This window comes from Ursus americanus, chromosome 19, assembly GCF_024610735.1.
Source record: "Ursus americanus isolate L20-20 chromosome 19, mUrsAme1.1.p, whole genome shotgun sequence".
Classification (NCBI taxonomy): domain Eukaryota; kingdom Metazoa; phylum Chordata; class Mammalia; order Carnivora; family Ursidae; genus Ursus; species Ursus americanus.
Window position 1 is genome coordinate 4,681,328 of NC_142145.1, and position 21,154 is coordinate 4,702,481.

At 47.7% G+C, this 21,154-nt stretch overlaps 2 protein-coding genes across 2 annotated transcripts in view; one reads left to right on the plus strand and one right to left on the minus strand.

Annotated features, from left to right (window-relative positions):
* Window positions 1–10,154: 10,154 nt before the first annotated feature.
* On the minus strand, window positions 10,155–16,162 carry TIMM21 (translocase of inner mitochondrial membrane 21). The gene is made up of 6 exons (XM_045790267.2): window positions 15,594–16,162; window positions 13,016–13,078; window positions 12,818–12,915; window positions 10,937–11,010; window positions 10,745–10,850; window positions 10,155–10,658 (listed from the first exon to the last, which is right to left on the minus strand). The coding sequence occupies exons 1-6, from the start codon at window positions 15,889–15,891 to the stop codon at window positions 10,563–10,565; spliced, it is 735 nt and encodes a 244-aa protein (XP_045646223.1). The 5' UTR covers window positions 15,892–16,162; the 3' UTR covers window positions 10,155–10,562.
* A 545-nt stretch (window positions 16,163–16,707) lies between these two features.
* The window catches only part of FBXO15 (F-box protein 15), a 53,178-nt gene continuing 48,731 nt past the window's right edge, over window positions 16,708–21,154 (plus strand). Inside the window, exon 1 of the mRNA XM_045790265.2 lies at window positions 16,708–16,956. Within this exon, the coding sequence (XP_045646221.2) occupies window positions 16,841–16,956 (116 nt within the window). The 5' untranslated portion in view covers window positions 16,708–16,840. The remainder of the gene's footprint in view (window positions 16,957–21,154) is intronic.

The window sequence follows — 21,154 nt, forward strand, 5'->3', positions numbered from 1 at the left end:
TCCCCAGTTCCGACCACTTTGCTTACCCGCTGTTTCCTGCCCTTTCTCTCTTACCCCTTTACACGGAGGTACCATTTACATACAGAACGAGCAGTTGGTAAGAATTCTTGAGTTTTACAGTTGCGTATTATCTATGCAATCATTACCCCAGAATGTTCTGGATCCCCTTCCGGTCACTTCTCCCATCTCAGACAAGTGAACAGTGCTAAGATCTCTATCAGTACACGTTCGTTGTGTGTGTTCCCCTCCTGTAATGTGTCTTCTTTTCTCTGCCTAGTTTAAACCGTTCCCTTTGCTTGGTTTCCATCGAGTTGAGCCTGACATACCCAGGTGTAGCTTCTTTTTAAAAAATATTTTATTTACTTACTTTAGAGAGAAAGAGAGAGTGGTGGGGAGGGACAGAAGGAGGGAGAATCTCAAGCGGACTCTGCCCCCAGCAGTGAACCCAACTCGGGGCTCCATCCAGTGACCTGAGATCATGACCTGAGCTGAAATCAAGAGTCCACTGCTTAACCTACTGAGCCACCAGGTGCCCCCCCATCCGTAGTTTTCTTGGACTTTTGTCTCTCCCTGAGCTTCTTGGATTTGCGGGCTGTTGCTTTTCACTAAATTCAGAATTGTTTTTGGCTATTGTGTCTTCAAGTATTTTCATTCCTTCCCCTGTTCAGGTCTCTCCTTCTGGGTCTCTAATTTTCCGTCTTTAGAGAATCATCTCTGTGCTAACCAGTCCCAGAGCTGTGTCTCCAACCCTGACCTTTCTTCTGAGGTCTGAATTTGTGGCGCAATGCTGGATATCTGTGTATCAGTGGCATTTCAAATTCCAAAACTGAACTTAAAATTGTACTCCCCAAACCTTTTAACCTTTGTATTACAACTTTTATATCCAACTCTGACACCATCCTTCTCCTCAAATGTAACATTAGACACTTTAAGGTAGTACTTTCCAGACCGTGTTCCTTGTGACTGTTCCTCGAGTTGTAAACACGTATATATTTTGTGTGTGTGGGGGGGGCTGGTGTGTGTGCATCTGTTGGGAGAGGTTCTATCCTCGAATACATTTGACACTCTACATTCTAACTTTCCCTTAGATGCTGACCATTATAAACTGCCACATAAACGCCCTTAGAAGTTCTGCAGTCGAGAAGTCTTTTTTAACTTTGTTTAAAAGTTAAAATATCATTCAGCATTTTTCAAAATTATTTGACCAATAATTCGGGTCAAAATCTGACCAATTTTTTAAAAAAATAAAATAGAAAATCTAATAAAATCCATGGAGTGAATTTTGAGAAATATTACCATAGGACTGTCTTTGGCTAATCTCCTACTATGTTCCAGTCCTCATAAATTCTACTTTCTAGAATCTCCCAGCTCTGTTTCTGCCTCAGTATCCCCATTTCCATCACCTCTTATGACCATCACACAGCCTCTGAGCAAGGGCCTCCCCTCTTTTAATGTCTTGCCTCTTGAATCCAGTCTTCCCTTGGCTGCCAGAATCATCTTCAACACCAGTGTGTTTCTTAAAAGCTTTCAGTGGTTGCCCTTACCTGGAGAAGGAAACCCAGTGTCCTCAGCCAAGGAGCAACTACTCTTCCTTCATTGGCAGCCCGCGCATCTTTTATCCAAGCTCCATCCCCAGGCTGTTATGGGCTGAGTGGGGGGCTTTGGAGGGAAAGCAAGTGGGGCCACAGGTTTCTGGGTAGGGATGAGTTGGGCAGGACAGTGGGGTGGGGTTTGTGCCTGGGAGAGCAGCCTTGGGAGCACAGGGCTGAGGGAAGAAAGGACAGTACAGCCTGAGACTAGAACCACCACCAGGTACAGAAAGAACAGGAGGATGAGGGCTGTGCAAGGACAGGGTAGGAAGGAGGGAGGAGCTGGGCAGAGCTGGGCGGAGAAGTGGCTCCTGCAAGGGCTGAGACAAGGCGGTGACTGAAGATGAGCTGGGCTTTGCTGGGCACTCCTGCGTGCAGACTCTGACGGTGGTGACCAGGCAGACATTCCCACCCCCACCTGCAGCTGCTTCCCTCCCCTGAGCTTGTGGTCCAGCCCACCGATGGCATAGGGCCCCATCACTTCATTTCCACATGGAAACAATGTGAAGCCTTCCCCAGTCCCACCCCTGACATGTTTGATGGTAGAGCTGCATTGCTTCTCTTAAGAAAACTAGACCGAGTCCCTGGTTCTATTATTTTGAATAGAAAATAAACATTTAAGGAGCTGGTCTGAGAATGAGATGGGGTCCTGGTGTTGGCATTAGGGCATCGTGGGGTGCTCTGGATCCCTTAGCTGACTTCAGGAATTCTGTGCTTCTTCCAACTGGCGAGATGAATCCTCACCTCTCCTGATCCAGTGAGACCCACAAAATTGAGCTTTCCTGATTTCAATCGACAAGAAGGAACATAAATGTTTGTCAAGAGGGTCTGTGGCTTGACATAAGTCTTTGTTATAGTCTGTTAAGGAGAGAACAGGGAGAAGACGAGGAGGTAAAGGAACAGGAGAGGAGATGAGAGAGAAGAGAAGGAGAGGGTCAGAGGTAGTGATGGAGAGAAGGGGACGCAACAGGGGAGAAAACGTGGAACCTGGGGCTTGATGGACTTTAAACGAGAGCAGTCGCATCCTGCTGTTTCCTTGGGGGACGAGCTTCTGTTTGAAGTCACCTGGATAATGAGGTATTTGGCTCCTGTTTAACTATTCTGCAGAGCTCTGTACGCACCGGAATCCTGAATCTCTCGTCGAAACTCAGTCAGTCTGCAGGTGCCCTTTGTATAGCAGGAGTCCCGCAGCCCACTTGAGAAGCGTCTGCAGGGTTGCAACCACAGGAGCCAAATCAAGAACACTTCAAAGACGGATGCAGTCAAGCCAAGCACTGCACTTGCTCCCGTGGTCAGATGCCCCCACTGGTATTCCCTCACGAGAGCGCCGAAAGCCACAGCCTCCAGGTGGCACAATTAACGAGAAACTTCTGCACAGGTCCTTAGCAAACGCACCGGCATTCCTGGATTAAGTAAAATAGCAATAAAGCTAGTCAATATTAATAACACAAATAATGATGCAATTGCATTTGGTAAGGACAAACATGAACATTTTTATAATGCTTTGAAATGAAAAATAATGAGCCTATTATAGATGTATATTATTTGAAACTACTGAAATGGCATACATTATTTTTATGTATTTATGTCCATTTCATATATCTATAGGCTAAATACAAATTTATAGCAATGACTGTGACATTGAGCTTAATTACGTTTATCGTTTTTATCTGAACTGTTGCTGAGGAAGATTAACAGCATTTACTGGCGGTCCGTCACGACAGCAGCCCACAGCTTCTAGGAAAAACAGTTGATATTCATCATCTGGGCCAAAGACAAGGGGTCCTGTTTGGTTCATCGAGAAATCAATATCTTCCTTTAGAGTCTCCTCTGCAGACAGAAAGCCATAGGCCTCACTCAGCATTTACTTGTTGATAGCATTTACTTATCTCCAGAACAATACTGACAATTCTGGTGAAATAAACGAGCATTCCCACTGCTGCATTCTCGTGTGATGGGAACAGTAAGTGAACATGAACAATGAGTTCTCATAAATGAGACCCCTCTTGGGACTAGAGCATCATTACTGACAAAAACCATTATGATCCTTCTCTTCACTCATCACGCCACTCCCATGACTCGACGCCACAGCTCACGCCGGATGACAGTCGGCGTGCAGTCAGTGCGGGGCTGGACACCCAGGGCAAGGAATGAGGTCTGCGTTCTCTATTTGATGAATTTGACCTTTTCAGCTTTACTTTTTTTTTTTTTTTAAAGATTTTATTTACTTGAGAGAGAGTGAAAGAGTGCGAAGTGCAGAGGGAGAGGGAGAGAGACTCTCAAGCAGACTCCAAGCTGAGTGTGGAGCCCAACACAGGGCTCGATCCCACCACCCCGAGATCATGACCTGAGCTGAAACCAAGAGTCAGATGCTTAACCAACTGTGCCACCCAGGCGCCCCAGCTTTTTTACTTTTTTTTTTTTTAAGATTTTATTTATTTATTCGACAGAGAGACAGCCAGCGAGAGAGGGAACACAAGCAGGGGGAGTGGGAGAGGAAGAAGCAGGCTCACAGTGGAGGAGCCTGACGTGGGGCTCGATCCTGTAACGCCGGGATCACGCCCTGAGCTGAAGGCAGACGTTTAACCGCTGTGCCACCCAGGCGCCCCCAGCTTTTTTACTTTTTAATCCCTCATTTCTCAAAGTAATAAATGGAATTGATACATGTTAAACATTGTTTCATTTATTTGCATTTCTGTTAACTGTTTTTGATAAAAGCTCTTCACAGATTCTGGGAATAAGGGGAAAGGATGGAAGAAGGAGGAGAAAGAGGCATTTTATAATTTATCAGAGATCTTAGTATTATGATTATAAACCAGAGAAGCACTGACTAATATTTTTCTCAGTTGGGTGGGGAATCTGGAAATAGGATGTTGGTGGAAAAGGGGACACAGTGCCCCAGCAAGTCATCTGGGGGTCAGGGAAATTTTGGGGGAAACTTCCCTACAAGTTACACATAAATAACTGACCGCTGGTAGCCTCAGAGGAGATGTGGGGTCCCCAGGTGGGGTCAGGATGCCGCTCTGGACAGTCAGTGGGTAACTGCAGAATCTCCATCGCATCTGACAAATACAAATGGTTCTTCTGAGCTGCTTCTGCAAGAGTTTTCAAGTAAACGTTCACAGCATTTGCACTGCGGTCAAAGAAATGTTTTACCATGAAAATAACAGAACTGTCTCGGGTCAAATCAGTAGATAGGAATGCAGCCATTTACTGTGATTCTAGTATTCTAGTATTGATCAGAATAGTACTTTCTTTTCTTTGCATTTTTGTTCTGTCATGTTGTGAAGTAAGATGTCTTACAAGTTGCTTGTCCCATAAACCATGTTTGCTGCCATATATAGATATACACCCTGAAGAGCGGTATGTCTTCCTTCTGCCAGTCCTGCTCCTGGAGGCATATCAACCTTCTAGAGGCATCAGGTTGATGTTATTTTGATTGTTACTGTGTTTTCTGATGCAGGGTTGCTTGTGGACGTTAGCGGACAGCATCTGCAGGTTTTGTGGTTTTCTCTTTGTTAGAGTTGGCTTACCAGGAATTCTGCAACTTTTCAGCTGCCTTCTGAGTAATGTGTTGCATTAGAACTATGGATGTTTCTTTTTTTTTTAAGATTTTTTAAAATTTAATTTTTAGAAAGAGAGAGCGTGCATGTGCACGAGCCGGGGGAGGGGCACAGGGAGAAGCAGGCTCCCCACTGAGCAAGGATCCTAATGCAGGGCTTGATCCTGGGACTCCAGGATCATAACCTGAGCTGAAGACAGGTGATTAACTGACTGAGCCATCCAGGTGCCCTCGAGCTATGGATGTTTCTAAGGCTTCAATGTAACAAATATTTTTCGAGAACCTACTATTTCCAAATAGCCCAAGAACAGGAGGTCCAAGAATGGCAGTGATGCCTTCTCTAACTGGCAGCTGCAATATTGTTGAAACACCTTCCACACGGCCTCTTAGAGTCCTTACAAAACCCGTAGGCAGTTGTGTTGTCTTCATCTGAGAGACGAGGTAGCTGGACTCTAGAGGTAAAGGAGCATGAGCGGCAGCATGAAGTAATGCTTGAACACCAAGTGCAAATCCCTGGTCCCAAGGTCACACAGAGCAGATGACTCTGGCCGACGCTTTTGGTTGCCTCCAGAATGGTGGGTCCCAAAAGATATGTCCACGTTCTGATCCCCAGGACCTGTGAGTGTCGTCCTATCTGACAAAACACGTGATAAGTTAAGGATCTTGAAGCAGCGGATTATTCGGTTCAGCCTTGAACGGGCAGCACCGAGGATTCTCTGTGCTGGGCCCCCGTGGGATCGAGCACCGCCAGCCCCGTGCTTCACGCACCTGCTGTGGGGGTTTGGTCACGACCTCTCGCACGCGAGGGGCCCGGCATTGACCAGCTGCATGGCGATCACATGGAGCAGGAAGGAAAGCATTATTTCCTTAACGGTTCTCCTCAGTCTGTCACCCACTCCTGTTTTCGGGCGTATTGTCTATATGCCGCGCCTGTACGTGACAAGGGCTGGGAGATGCAGAGGGAGGTGAACCATGATGGGAATCCCTGCAGGTTGGTTCCAAACCCCTAGAGGGTAGCAGCCTCGCTCCCTTGCTCCGCACAGGTGGACCCAGGAGGTGCAGGAAGAGTGAATTGAGTGAGAAATCCTGTTTCTGGCTACTGGGACTAAAGAAGCCCCATGCCACCCCCCCCGCCAGTTCCATGGGAGCCCCGGTCAGCCCACATGGCTGTGAGGCCCAAATGAGGTAATGCGGGTAGGAGATGCTTTCTGCTCCACAAAACTAGGGCCTGCAGCTGTGGGGGATTTGGCTTTTTCTGCGCTGTACAGGCATGGCCATAAAATATCCTTGTGGCCCCCGTTTTTGTGGAATTTTATGGAATTCTGTAGGTGGCTTTTGAAAATGCCCCCAAGGAAGGAGACATCTTACCCAGTAAAAGCATAGCTTCCGTGACCTCTTTGGTAGGAAAGGGATGTGCACATGGCCCGCTGTTGAGCATGAAGAAAATTCTGCGTAGCCGAGAATATTTACTAGTAACACACACACACACACACACACACACACACACACACACACACACGTCTTAAAACAACCTGTCAGCGAAGCTTGAACGTAAGGGCGTGAAGCAGTGAGCCCGCGGAGGAGGGGCTGGAACAGACGCGGCATGAACGCAATAGCCAATCGGCTGGTCCGGGGGAAGGAGCCGTGTGGGGAGCTGGGGAGACTCAGGCTGAGCTGGTTTTCGGGGAGGGCAGGAACTAGGGGCACAGACATTGAGGAGATGATTCTGACCGCCCAGCTGACGGCTGCTAGGAGCCCCTACCACGGCAAGGGGGCCGTGGGAACAGGGGGTAGGAAGTGGATTAACACTAAGGAGGAAGGGGTTCCTGGGTGGCTCAGTCGGTGAAGCAGCTGACTCTTGATTTCGGCTCAGGTCGTGATCCCTGGGTCCTGGGATTGAGCCCCGTGTCATGCTCCCTGCTCTGCGGCATCTGCTTGAGATTCTCCCCCTCTCCCTCTGTCCTTCCCCCTGCTCACACCCACACACTCTCTCAAATAAATAAAAACCTTTAAAAAACAAAAACACTAAGGAGGAAGAACAGATATGTCCCCGAACTTGTAGCAGCAGATACAATTCAGGATACAGAAAGGACAACAGCGAAAGAAACAGCTATAAAGCTATTACAGTGAGGAAGAACAGAAAACAGGGTTTTCGCGTACCTGCCAGTGCCTGGGGTTTGGGGAGACTCCAGGATTTGGCTAACAAGGTAAATCGAATCAAGGGCTGAGACTAGGCTGAAGGACCCACTCAGGCCTGGAACACAAGCCTGGTGGGGGAAGTGGTCTCATGTTTCCATCCGGAAATGTGTGACAGGCACGGCCTCCTCTGCTCCGGGGGCCGAGGTGCCTTGGCCGGTCGGCCCTGCTCGAACAACATGCCACAGATCGGCGGCGCAGAAACGGCAGACGTTCATTGCCCGCCTCTCTGCAGGCTGGGGGTCTGAGATCAGGGAGCCGCAGGGCCCAGGGAGGCTGTCTTCCGGGCCGCAGACTTCTCACTGTGTCCTCACACGGTGGGTGGAAGGCTTTAGGAGGCTCTCTGGGGGCTTTTGTAAGAACGCTAACCCCATTCATGGGGCCCACGCCCTCCCAGCCTAGTTGCCTCCCAAAAGCCCCACGGCCTAACACCATCACCTCGGGGGGTTACGATGTCAACATACGAAGTCTGGGGCACACGAGCATTCAGACCGTAACACAGGGTGACTGGAGTTGTGTATCAGTGTCTTTCTTCAGGCTTCGGTCCAAACCTGCCCGTCTTTTGCTCCTACTGTTACGGGTGTGTGCGCCCGAGGTGTCTAGACGCCCAGGGGGAGGAAGGCCTGCGTGGGGGACGGTCTGCATTTTCCACTTTTCTGAGCAGTGCAGAGCGCGCCCCAGCAGCGGGGAAGAGCTCCTGCCCTCCATTCGCTTCTTTACTGATGTCGGAGTGTTTCCCGATTTGGCAGATGGAAACCAGGAACCCATGCGGCATGTTCTTGATTTGGGTGAGGCTGAAGGTGACCTCAGAAGCTCGTTAGCTCCACGTTCTCCTCTTCACTGCGGACTGTTCTGGGATGGCGCCCACTTTCACGCTAGGCTGCTGCTTGTCCACTGGTTGTTTTGGGGTTCGTTGTAAGTAATCCTTTCTTTGCTATAAGGGCTGTAAAGTGTTCTCATTAGTGGCTTTTTTTCCCGGTTAGGTTCTTTTTTTTTTTTTTTTTAGAGATAGAGCGCGAGTTGGGGGAGGAACAGAGGGAGAGGGACAAGCAGACCTCGTGCTAAGCGCAGAACCTGACGTGGGGCTTGATCCCGGGCCCCTGAGATCACAACCTGAGCCAAAATCAAGAGTCAGACGCTCAACCGACTGAGCCACCCAGGTGCTCCCCTAAGTTCTGAATCTTAAGATCAATCTTTTTCTTCATGGTTTCTAGTTTTGTCTTACAAAGCCCTTCCCGCAAACGTCCCAGATAATGTTAAGTTGTAGGGTGTTCATCTACGTGGAATGGAGGCTTGTGTGGTGTGGAGCAGGGAGCCCACTGCCTTTCTTCCCCCCCGGGTACCGGATGCCCCGGCGCGGTTGGTTGAAGTGCATCCTTTCTGGCGCGTCACCGGCTTCCACGTGCTGTAGGTGTGAATAGGCCCGTGGCTGCACGAAAGCGTCACTGCACTGCTCACTGCCCCCTTCCCGAGAGCACTGCCTCTGGCAGGCCAGCCCCTCCCTGATCTTCGTAAGGGCTCGCCATCTGCGGGGGAAACAAGCCTGCTCTCCTGCAGTGCTGCGGCCTCACACTCACCCACCCGTCTGCCTCGTCCGTTCTGTCCCTGTGACTGTGGTTGCACGTCTGGCCGGCTGCCATTTTACACACTTTCCGGGGCTGGTCTCACCCTGGCCACCACTCCCTGGTCAGTCTCTCTCTTGTCCTTTGGAGGCTAGGGCAAACCTCCTCCCCCTCTCCAAGCCCCAGCCCCACCCTGAGCATTTTCTCAACTTATGACATACTCAGGCTAGCCAGCTGGGGGTGCCTCCAAACTTGTCCCCCGCACAGACGCCCGGCTCCCCCCAGGTCTGTGCTGAATCCAGTCCCCTGGGACTTTGCTCTATCGTTGTCCCTTCCTCCCTGCATTTGTGTCTCCTCCCTTGCTTCCTTTTCTTTTGCATGTCCCAAAATTTCTTTCCTCTTTAGCAACCCAAGAAAAATAAAAGACAAAACAAGTTCAAAATTCAAAGCAGAAACACGAATCTGTTCCTTAGTGTCTGTTAACCATGATAGGGGGTGGGGGGATTGTGAGGTGGTGCGCCCTCCCCACTCTGCCCCTGCGTGCTGTCATAATAACTGTCCTGCTGGCCTCTTCCCCGGCTCTCATTCTTCAGGCAGCTACCAGTTCTTTCTCAACTGGAGACAGTACCTTCCACTCCTGCTCATTTCTGATGTTGTCCACTGCTACTGAAAAAAGCCTTAACCCTGTTGTCACAGGATGGACCAGCCCCCCCCCCCCCCCGCACCCGCCTGCCCCACAGATAAAGGGCATTTCTAGATCTCTCCCAGTGCAGTTACTTCACAGTCACGTGATTACACTCTCGTGAGGATCACTTTTCTAGGTTGCTTGTAAATACTTGAGGTAAAAGAGAGTTGTCATCTCCCAGAAAGACGCTCTACATACAGGTGCACCAGGCCCATTGGTCTCCACACTCCTTTGGGAGTTGGGAGGGACGTCTGTTCTAAAGGATGTGGGGACACTCCATGATGCCATCTGTGGTCAGATGCTTGCACCTGTCCTCTCGTTGTCGTCCTAACCAGCCAGGACAGTGAGGTCTGACACGCACCTGCTGAGGGCCCAGTCCCCCCGACCAGCGGGCGTGGGCTCCTCCCACTGCACACAGCGTCCCCACGCACTGAGGACGCAGTACGAGACACACGGCAGTACTACAGCCTTTCTGCAGGCATTGTGTAGGGTATGCTTATCATGTGAACTTGTCGTTCGAACGTCCTGTTCCCAAATGTCAGACTCCGGTCTACGGAAGCAAGCTGCTTCTGACATCTTTTTGTTAGTTTTGACTTTATTTCACAGATTTTATATAGTTATACAACATAAAAGCATAAAATACTCTCTTCTGTTATTTACATGGTGTAAAGTTTTTAATAACAAGGATTTCTTATCATGAAAGAGGATATTAACTAGAGCAGAAATACAGTCCATGATTGATTCAGGGATAGCATAAACTGTGTTCTATTTCGTGATTTTGCCCTCTACAAGAGAATCTCCAGCTCATCTAAATGCAGCGACTGCCCACTTCCATTCACTTTTCTGTGCTACACACTCTGTCCTGACTCATTCTACAGACTCGGGAGGAGCGGGGAAGAGCAGAGCTGGGGGTCCGCCCCATGCCACATCCGCCCAGAAGCCGTGCTTGCTGGGGTCCTGCAATCATCTCAGGATCGATTATCTTCGATGACAATAGTTCTTCTAGGGTAGGGCTCAAGTTCAACAAATATATATCGAAATTCATACTCGCCACTTTCTGGGTTCTGAAAAACAAACATATTTCCAGGTGTAGCTTTTGTCCCGCTGCCCCAGAGCCCTCGGTCCACCCGGTCCCCACACGATCCCCCACCTCCTTCACTTCGAGATGCACAGTTCCTTGCTTCCCAGGCTCGGAGCCCTGGATGTAGAACTTCACGCGCATGTGTTTCAGCCCATCCTTTACATATTCGATAAAACTGTCAAGAAAGCCAAAGAGCACAGCCTCAATTCCTGTCGTTTAAAAATGACCCCGAGCTTCCGGAAGGCGGGTGAAGTGTGGTACCTGACGTGCTGCCTCCGCCCGCGGCGCGTCACCTCCCCGTAGCCCTTCACGGGCTCGCCGAAGACACTGATGACCTGCGGGACAGACGCAGCGCGGGACTCAGTAAGGCCTCTGCCTTTCAAGCTTCCCGGGGAAAGATTTTGACAAACCAAGTGATTTTTTTAAGCAAACAAATCATTAAGCCTGGGACCCTTTCAAAATGACAACTCCAACGATGAAAAAACTGCTCCCCTAAGGACGGCTTTCCTGCAGACACCGAAGTCGGTGACTCCATGCTGTGACCCACGGCTTCACGACAGGTGTTCCTACTTCCCTCACAAACACCCGGCACAACAAAGCAGGCAAATGGTTAAACACACATCGGAACGTTTTCAGTGAGATGTATCTCATGGGGTCTAATACTCAAAGCTACAAGGACAAGACAATTCTCTGAGTCGCTAAAGACGGTGAAAGAAAACGAGCACAGGCTTCACCACTTCACTCTAAAGAACCTACGTTAGTACCTGTGTTTGCCAACTGAACAAAACCCAAGGCTTCTTGCTTTCAGGAAATGGTGGCTGCGCCCTCGCTTCATGCCCTTGACTTTCGAGAGCTTTCGAGGGAGCACGCCCCTTTCAGACGCCGGGGGAAGCCTGCAATAATCACCTCAGATCCAGAGGTATGGAACCATGATTCCTAACAGGAAAACTCACGACAGGGAAATGTAGTTCTTCTTGAGTTTAAAATGCAAATACTTTGGAGCCTTTCCAAAAAAACCACATAACTGGAACCTTCCTTGTTCCCTGCTCATTTCCCACTTACTCAGAGATGTGTCTCCCTGACTCCTCCTTCATGGGTCTCACGGACGGCCCAGAGTCCAACGATAAGAAATCAAGAGAGTTAAAGCACAAGGTGCTGCAGACCGTTAGCCTGCGGACAGGACTGGAGACTCGGGAGGACCAAGCGGAGATGGGGCCCCAGGGAACCCAGTCAGGGCACCTGCTCTGAGGGCACCTGTGGCTTCACACCTCTCCCCTCACAGAGTGCTGTGTGTTTCTCACGCACCTGGGTCTGTGCGAGAAGCCGCCCTGATAGTTTCTGGTGCTATCTGCTATTTTCCTTCCAGGCATGAGGATTAAGATTTCAATGAGCACTATTTTCCCATGCTGAAGCCCTCCACCCAGGGCGTAGGAAGTCTGGCGCTACAGTGGCTGTGCTGGCTTTCTGTGACCAGAAAGCCTTCCTTCTGGCAGGACCCCTAAGAGACGTGAGCAGCTGTTCTACATGGCAGCCTCCTCCTGGGGAATGCTTTGGGCAGGCTGTGCTTAAGAGCATAAGCTTTGGAGTCACACAAACTTGGGCTCAGGTCCTGGCTGTCCCGCTTTCAGCTCAGCAATTGTGGTTGAGCTCCCCCATCTCTGACGTGTCAGTGTCTCCTTCTGTGAACGGGAGAGTCATAGTATTGAACACAAATGGCTTCCGTGAGAGCCAAGAATGACGATGCACTGAGTGTAGTGCCTGGTCACAATGTGCCTTTAGTGAGTGTCACTAACTACTATCGTGATCGCGAGGTCATGAATCAGGTGTTTCACAGGGCTAGGAACTTACTGCAGGAGTTTAACACTCTGGCAAGGTCTAGGCATTTACTATCTATGACAGTAAGTGACTCTCTAGCATAATTAGGATGAAAACACCGCTACACAGACCTTTGGGTGGTCCTAAAGCATTTCAAGTACAGAACCGAGAGCTAATAACAATCACAATCCAACCGTCATGACTTTATTATCACATAAACATCACTAGTCTCAGAACCAATATGTATGTTCTGCCCCCACCTCCACCCCGGCTGGCATTTTTTCCCCCGATATTCACAGTGTGTGTGACTCCATCTGGAGGACTAACCTCGGGGTGTGATCTGCATTTTTCTAAGGCTTTCCCATAGATCTTATTAGGACTCGATGAAGAAAAAAGTTCTTTGAAAATTGTGTAAAACAAGCCACCTGCAAATTACAGAAAAAGAAGATCAAGCAAAGCAAGAGCAAGACAAGTGTTAAGTTAAAAAAGACTTGCGGGGTAGCTATTATACTTGCTGTGATCAACCTGTGACGGTGATTCCAAATAGCACCACTATCAAATAGGTAACATCTCTTCCAGCTTCTTTCACTGTAGAGAGAAAGCACGGCTGAGTCAGACGTGTGCCCGACAGGCGGGAACGCTCACGGCTTCACCACTTCTAGCGGGGGGACATGTGGAGTCGGGACCCCACGCGGGGGTCTTCGTGTGTTCCAGGGCGGCTGATCTCAAGCCTCCCTGTGAATCAGAACCACCTGAGGAAAGTTTTCAAAAGAACCTCAGAACTCTGGTCCAGGGATAATTGTATTTAGTATTATAATTTTAATACCTCTTTACTTTCTAAGACAAAGAAACACTTAAACAAGTGATCCAGGCCCTCGGCGTGAAAACACAATACAGACTGAGCAGCACCGGACACATTCTGCTGCTCACAGATGAAGTGTCTGCTTTGTCAACTTCCGTCCAAGGGATCGAAACAGGCCTTGACTCTGACAGTCACTTTCCCACCCTGCCACCCCCACTGGCTGTGCACACAAACAGAATGGAATTTAGAACAGGAATTCACTTGGCCACAGATTTGTGAAGCGAATAAACTTAGAAAATGAAGAACCTGCCCAGATCCGGCTTCTTGACTGAGAAGGAGCTGCAGTGCTCTGCAGGAACGTGACAGAGACAACAGCATATGTGTACGGCCTCGATTAGGGTTTGTTAGGTCTCCCACATGTTATCACCTCGTTTTAAGGGACCTGGACCTTCTGGATTTTGGCTGTCCTGTACAGTAACCACACACCACACATGGCTATTTGAGTTTAAGTTTACAATTAAGTTAACTTTAAATTAAATAAGCTGTTCCTCAGTCACACCAGCAACACCTCAAGTGCTGAACAGCCACACGTGGCTAGTGGCTACCACACTGAGACCGCATACAGACAAAACATTTCCATCACTGCATCATTTTATTTGGACAACGCTGTTGTGGACATTCTGCAAAACATCACACTTGTCCATTCTATTTATGCCATCATATTAGTCGGAGGCAAAAGTAACAAGGGGCATGTGTGTTGGATAGCTTGGTAAACACATGTACTCCAAGTGTGGGGGATGAGCCCAGAAAACAGATCCAGGGCTCATTGAACACGTAAGCAAAACTTGTAGGGGTACAGTGCATGGGGCATGCCAAGACACCCATCCCTAAGAAAAGAAACTCCTGCATCCTGTACATCCTACCACGATGTGTGATAGGTCCCTCTGGACTCTGTCGCCTTTGAATGGGGTCCAGATGAGGACAAGACTCTGCAGCAGGACCCATGTGCAGTATAAGCAGCACTGTTGCTGGAGCCTGAAGGCTTGACAGACGCTGTTTGACAGTCTGTGCCTTTGTCCTCTGCACACAGGCTGTTCATTCGAGCTGAACTTTGAATTGTCCCTCACCACGCTGTTCAGGCTATTATGAATGAATGAGTCTGTTTTTTACGTATTCAGCAGATTACAAAACAATTGATAGGATACAGTTTTTTGTTAATGTTGTCAAAAACTGTATGTACGAAATGACACACAGCAAAATATTAACAATAGTCATCTTTGCATGGTATAATCATGGATGTCTCAACCATTTGTTTCCTTTTACTTATTTTTTCTACAGGTTACTTGTGAAATGAAGAAATAAACAATAAACACTAAATTCGTTAGCTCATCTATGAAAATTTCTCTCACTTTCCCTGACAGAATTACATTTTGCTTTTCCTATTATCTATGTTCTTTTTATTGCTGCCCGTGTCACCCGGAGGTAAACGATGCTTTGAACATCTTTAATTCTGTAGCATGAAGAATCTATCTCAACATCTGGGTACAGTAGTCATTCAAAAGCAGTGCTGAGTTGACCTACATGAACTACTCCCTATGGATTACGCCTCAATAATACCTATTTATTCCACCCAATTACTCTGTATCTATTTTACACTCCCTGCTACTCTCTCTGCAGCACAATTACTGTGTTTTCACTGTTTCAGACTCTGTATCTACTTTCTTCCTCACTAAATGCTAACCTATTTGTGTGCAGGAATTCCTTGGCACACCCATTAGCATCTGTTCAAGTGTTAAGCATAGAGAAAATGGAAGCTCAAGAATACTCATGAATGGTTGTTCTGAAGAGCACTGACCTGGCTATTAGGAAATTAAGATTAGGAAAATGTGGTTTTAATTTTCAGTTGTGTGAAACGGGTAGGTGTGCCTCATACATATGAGTTTTAATGTCTGACGGAGTGAATAGTTAATTCAACTGAGATGAAAGGACATCTCTGAAATCTAACTTATTATAAACTTCTAAACAATGGTTAAGTTTTATACAGCTCCACGCTTAAACTAATAAAAGTTGACAAAAATTTTCTAGACATAATTCAACGAAGTTATGTAAAAATCAACTTTGAAATCTGAGTTCAAGTCTGTGAAGAAAATTGTAGGTCTATATTCTCAAATTCTGAACTGTGTTGAAGGGTCCTACCTTTTAATTTGTGTGAACTGTTTTTCTATCTTTAGCACTGAACCTGTGTGAAAGGACAGTGGTAGCTCTCGTCACGTTTGTTCAAAGACTGATCACTCCCATTACCTTTCTGTGACGTTGAGACGACGGTTTCTCCTCTCTGACTGTGCACAGACACTTGTTTGCTGCTGTCGTTCCCTGCCCTCTGGGCGCTCTGCCCCTGCGTCCAGATGGTTTTCTGGGTGACTCCAAGGATACACTTGGGTGGCACCGCTTTCTTTCGCTCTTGCAGACCCCAGCTCAAGCTGGGCGCAGTCTTCAAGCAAGCTTTGTTAAGCACTAAGTGTGGCGGGAACAGCCGCTTCCCCGACGACCTGCGCAGCTTCTCCGCACACTGTGCAGCTCGTAAAAAAGTACAAATCATGATCACGGAAAACTGCTCCGCTTTGGAAAGGTGCCAATTTGGAACAGCAAAGCTTCACTACCCAATACACACGCGCAGCCGGAGTGTACTCAGTGCTACACATTCACACGGGTGATTCTGCACGGCGTGTTCGGCAAAAACGTTAGCTTCCTAAAGAAGCTGTGTCCACCTCCTCTTCCCTTCCGTGCTCTTTTCACTCGAATTAAAGTGCTTTAATTACCTTCCGTACTGACATTCACACACTACCCGCCATGCCTCTGCAAAGTAACCTGGGAAACCTTGAGGAGTCTTGGGAATAGTAGTTTGAAGCCCTCACTCCTCCCAGAGTTACCGCAGCGGGAAAGGCATAAGGACTACATCTCCCACAGTGCAAGGCGGCCAGAGGGCACGCGGCCCTTCCGCATCCTTCTAGAGCTCCCTACGCATGCGCTGCACGTATTTGGCGCCGCACGGGTGGGAAAAGAGTGATCGCGCAACAGGCAAAAATCGAATTAGCGATTACAAACTGGGTGTTCTTGTAACCCTTAGAGGGCTGTACGCTGGGAAATTCTCAGTCTTATTGTAGCTTTGCCGTTCCTTACGGGCAAATGATGTAGCCTTTGCGTTTCAGTTTCTCCCCAAGGAAACCGGACAGGAAACAGCACAAACTTCCCCAGAGCCAACAGGTGGGGAGGGACGAGGCCGGCGCAGTGCCCAAGGCCAGTAGCCAAAATTAAGCGGTCCACTTGCTACGCGGCGTCCTCGGCATCAGGCCGTGGGGCGTGGGAAGAAGCAGGGCCCCAGAAGTTTCTAGAACCGCTTCTGGGGCCGGCGGGAAGGCGGTGTCGCCCTTCGCCCCGCCCCTACGCACACGCGCCGGCGAGCGAGCCGGCGCCGAGAGGGCGTGGCGCGGGCGGTGCGCTCCTCCCCCGGGCCATCGCTCCGCCTCAGGCGCTCCCGCCGGGTGTCCATGGCGACGGGACGCGGCAGGCTCCTGCAGCAGCACTGGCTCGGGCTCCAGGCGCTGCGTATGCCGCCCGGCGGCGTCGGCGCGGCCCCGGGGACCGCCGGGCCGGCCGAGTTCAGGTGACTGTCGGGGGGCCGCGGTCGGGTCAGTACCCCGCCACCCTTCTCCCTCTAGTTTCATTCGTCGGCATGGCGCGGCGCTCGCGGCTCTTCTTAGTGTGGGAGAGGTCTGAAGAACCGCGGGAGGAAATTTCGTTAACTGGAAACGTGCGGTTACCTCAAGTCCCGATACAAGTAGAGTAGCTTCAACGGGGAACAGTCTTCCTCCTTCCCTTCATTCAGTTCTAGACAGTGGGGGGAACTGGGAATCCTGGAGCAGCGCCTCGCCGCCTTCTGCCGCGCGGATGCGCTTCACCTGCGAGGGCACTTGCCCATCACTGGTCTGCACTTGCAGGTGGCGGAGAGGGCACCAGTTCAGAACGAGCCCCCCCTTTTGTCCTCTTTATGAGTTTGTAAGTTAGGGAAGTAGAATCTACTCATCAAAACGTTACCTATATTCTTTCCCGCCCATGGTTTCCCGCCCAATGGACACAACCCCTAAGCAGATAGTTGGGGTGGGTGGGTTGGTCTGGGAGTGTGTTTTCCTGGGGCAGTTTCTGCACTTCTAACTTCGAGGCCTTCTCTGCGTTTTTCTTTTTCCTTTCCTCCCCTCTCCCTCTTTTCCTTTTTTCTTTCTTTCGGAAAGAGAGAGGTGGAGAGGGAGAGAGAGAATCTTAAGCACGTTTTGCGCCCAGGGCAGAGTCCCACCAGTCCCACCACGGAGCTCAAGCTCACAATCCTGAAGTTATGACTCAAGCTGAAACCGAGAGCTGGCTGCTTAGCAGCTGAACCACCCAGGCGTCCGGTGGGTCTGTGTTTTTAAGCAAACCCTGAAGGGATGCCTAATGATAGCCACCCATTGAAGTTCAGCCCCTAATCCCCTTCTGCCTGTTCCTGACAAAGTGCTGGGCTTGTGTTCTTGTCCTGGTGTCTAGAGCCCTGTCCCTACATTTCTCTTGGGCACCCTGGTTCTGAAGGGTGGTCCTCTTCTACAGTGAGAGAAGGCAGCTTTGAGGAGATGCGGGAGGGGCGGGAGGCAGGAGGCTGCCGCTACATCCCAAAAGATCTTTTAGCTGGACTCCAAGGGTAATGGTTCATTTCACAGTGAATGATCCAGTCTGTTAGAGGTATCAGTGTGCTATCATGGTACCTTATTAGGTTCTTCTCATTTTATGGTGAGTGGTTCCTAGCTTTATACCCATCATCTCAATTGGTTTGCCAGGTGCAAGGACAGTACAAAGAACAATTTGCATTCTTGAGGATTCTTTTTGCTGCAAGTCCTCATGATTTGTAAGATACAAAAAACTCATGCTTATTATGCCTTCTAATAAACCAAATGTCTATGTTTACATATAAAAAATGATTCTGTTATTTAGCAGTTCAATACCTTAAATTACTTTTTGTTTTTCCGAATCTCCAAGACGTTGTCCCATGTTCGTCCTAGGGTCCGTTATCCTCTTACCCTGGTTTCAGAAGTGGTTCTCTGCACCTTAGTATTATGGTAATAGTTGGTTCTTGAGAATAGCTGCAATGCTAGACGTACCACAAGCCTCGTGACAACCAAAACGGTGACAGTGCCTTCAAAACTTCTGTAGGAGAGAAACAGTGGCATTTAAATTGGAGCCTCGAATTTTAAATCAATTTGCCATGATTACCAAAATTAGTCTTTATATCTAGAGCTCTGCAAGTGGGGGGCAGAATGATTTTTATGTGATGAATCTTCTGTTACTTTGTAAGTTGAGTGAACTTCCTGGTGATGACGTAATTGGAGTGCCTGGCATGGGAGCCTGCATGTCAGCCTGTGATTTGGTGGTGAGGTCTGCATTCTTTATGGGAAAGAAAAATCAGCTTCCAAGAATGATTGCAGATGGTCTAAGTAGGTGGTGATTTTTATTGTTTCACTGCAGAAAAATTAGATTTTAATAAGGAATCAGTAGCTCCCTTTTTAACGAAAAAATGTGAACATGTGTAAATGTCATAAACTGTGAGAAAAATAGCAGAAGACTATCAGGTTGGCTTAATTTCTACTTGATCTAATTTCTTTGGTTTGTCAAATATCAAAAATCAGGCTCAGAATATAATTTTTTTCTTTTTTTAAGGTAAATTTTTTTAATATTGAATTTATTCAAAGCTATTAGGTGAAATCTATTACTTAAAAATAGTGTTTTTAAACTAAATGTCATCTTACTAATTATGTCAGCTAAGTATGCACTTAATTTTGTCGACACACAAACCTACATGAGGACATGCATGGAACTTACGGATTTGTTAATTGTGTGGCCATTGAAAATGTGCAGTTGGTTTATTTTATGGAGAAATGGAGATGTACTTTCAATAATACCAAAAACCATACTGATAAGATATAGAATATAATACGGTTGGAAGAGCTCTGGAAGGACAGTCAGGAGATGAGAGTCTCTGAAGCTCTTGGTCTCTAGCTTGGGACCTTAAATGAGTCACTATTAGACTCATTAAAACTATAGTCTTCTCTGATTTGTGAAATAGGGACTCATGAGGTCTATTTTAATTATGGAAAAGTAAAACAGCAACAGGTAGGCTGCACTGCTCAAACAGATAGGTGCCAGTGGGCAGGGAATGCATGGAGCATCCTCCTGACATGTAAAATTAATGCGGTGGCTTTGGGGGAAAATGTTAAGTAATTTAACTGGTAAATAATATAATACATTTGTATTGTAAGACAACCACAGATAAGTTATCCAGTAGAATGGAACATTTGCATTACTGTTTAAGACAAATAAGAGACTTCAAAGACCTTTTGAACTTTCTGCCAGCTGTGCCCCCAGATTTCAGGGCAGCTGGTACACCAGAATGGTGTGAATGCCTTTGGAACCACTGCTCCTGCCTGAAGGATTGTGCTATCAAACTGTGAGTCCAAACCTTCTCATGTATAGGATTCTCAGTTTTGAAATTAAAACAACAAAAATCCCACAGTTTATTGCATATTCAACATATTAAGAAATAATAGAAAGTGCATGGAGTTCTGTCCCTTCAATTCTCCAGCCCCCATTTGAAAAGAACCACCACGCAAAAAACTTTGTAACCTTGTAATTCTGTGAATCAGACGTATTACTGGTTAATACCTTGTCTTTCCTTCCAGACCTTTTTCCTTTGTGTGTGTTTACTTTTTCTCTTAAGAGATAAATTCAAAAATACACTATAAAAATGTAGTGTATCCCGATACAGCCTGCTATTTTCAACTGATGTTATTAATGTAGCAGGTATTTATTGACTGTATGCCAGGCATGTTGTGGGTTGAGAATCAGGAGTGAACAAAACTTATGCAAAAGACCTGCGGATGTGGAGCTTACAATTCCAGTGATGTGAGCAAAGTGGATAAGTAAGATGTGTAGTGATGAATGGTGATATGTGCTAAGGAAAAAATAGGAGGGGGCCTAAAGTGCGTGTGTGCACATGCGGCGTGTGTGTGTGTGTAGTTGGGTTAGAGTTTGAGAGAGAACGGCCAAAGGAGCTGTCAGTGAGATGGTGATACTTGCATGAATACCTGAATGAGGTGAGGGACCAAGCCATGCAGACATCTGGAAGACATCATGAGCTTGTTTCTATCTCAGACACTTTTCACCTGTGTTGAAACTGTCCCTTTAATTGGCTGAATGTTGTTCACTATTTGGAGCCAGGCTGTTGAACCAATCCCTGTACTGGCTTTGGAAGTTCATCAGTGCAGACAACTCTGAGGTAGATTTTCTTGAGTCACATTTTTGGGCTCATTTTCTAGCTTTGGGATACATTTTGTGTAAGTGAAATTCCTGGCTTAAAAAAATACATGTGCCTTTTAAGGCTCTTGGTAAACACTACCAGATTTGGCTTTCCATACTGTTTATACCAATTTATGCTCCCAGCAGTGAATGAGATGTTCTTTATTTGGTCTTTGCCAGTTTGCTAGATTGAAATGGATCAATACAGCATATTAATTTACTTTTCTTCGATTCCCTTGGAACGGACTTAGGGTGTAATAGATTTTATTATTTTTTTTGACACTTTTTGATTGCAGAAATATGTTTGGCAAAAAGATATTATCAATTTATTAATCCTTTTTTTTAAAAAAAGATTGTATTTATTTGTCAGAGAGAGAGCATGCGCGCGCAAGCAGGGGGAGTAGCAGGCAGAGGGAGAAGCAGGCTCCCTGTTGAGCAGGGAGGCTGATGCCGGGCTCATTCCAGGACCCTGAGATCATGACCTG

What these genes read in the sequence shown, in the direction of transcription:
- TIMM21 (XM_045790267.2), bottom strand. Translation starts at nt 15,891, where the DNA reads ATGATTTGTACTTTTTTACGAGCTGCACAGTGTGCGGAGAAGCTGCGC. An exon ending in ATTTGGAATCACCGTCACAG is followed by an intron (nt 12,916 to 13,015) that starts GTTGATCACAGC and finishes TGTAATTTGCAG; the next exon opens with GTGGCTTGTTTTACACAATT. An exon ending in AATGCAGATCACACCCCGAG is followed by an intron (nt 11,011 to 12,817) that starts GTTAGTCCTCCA and finishes TCTGTCCCGCAG; the next exon opens with GTCATCAGTGTCTTCGGCGA.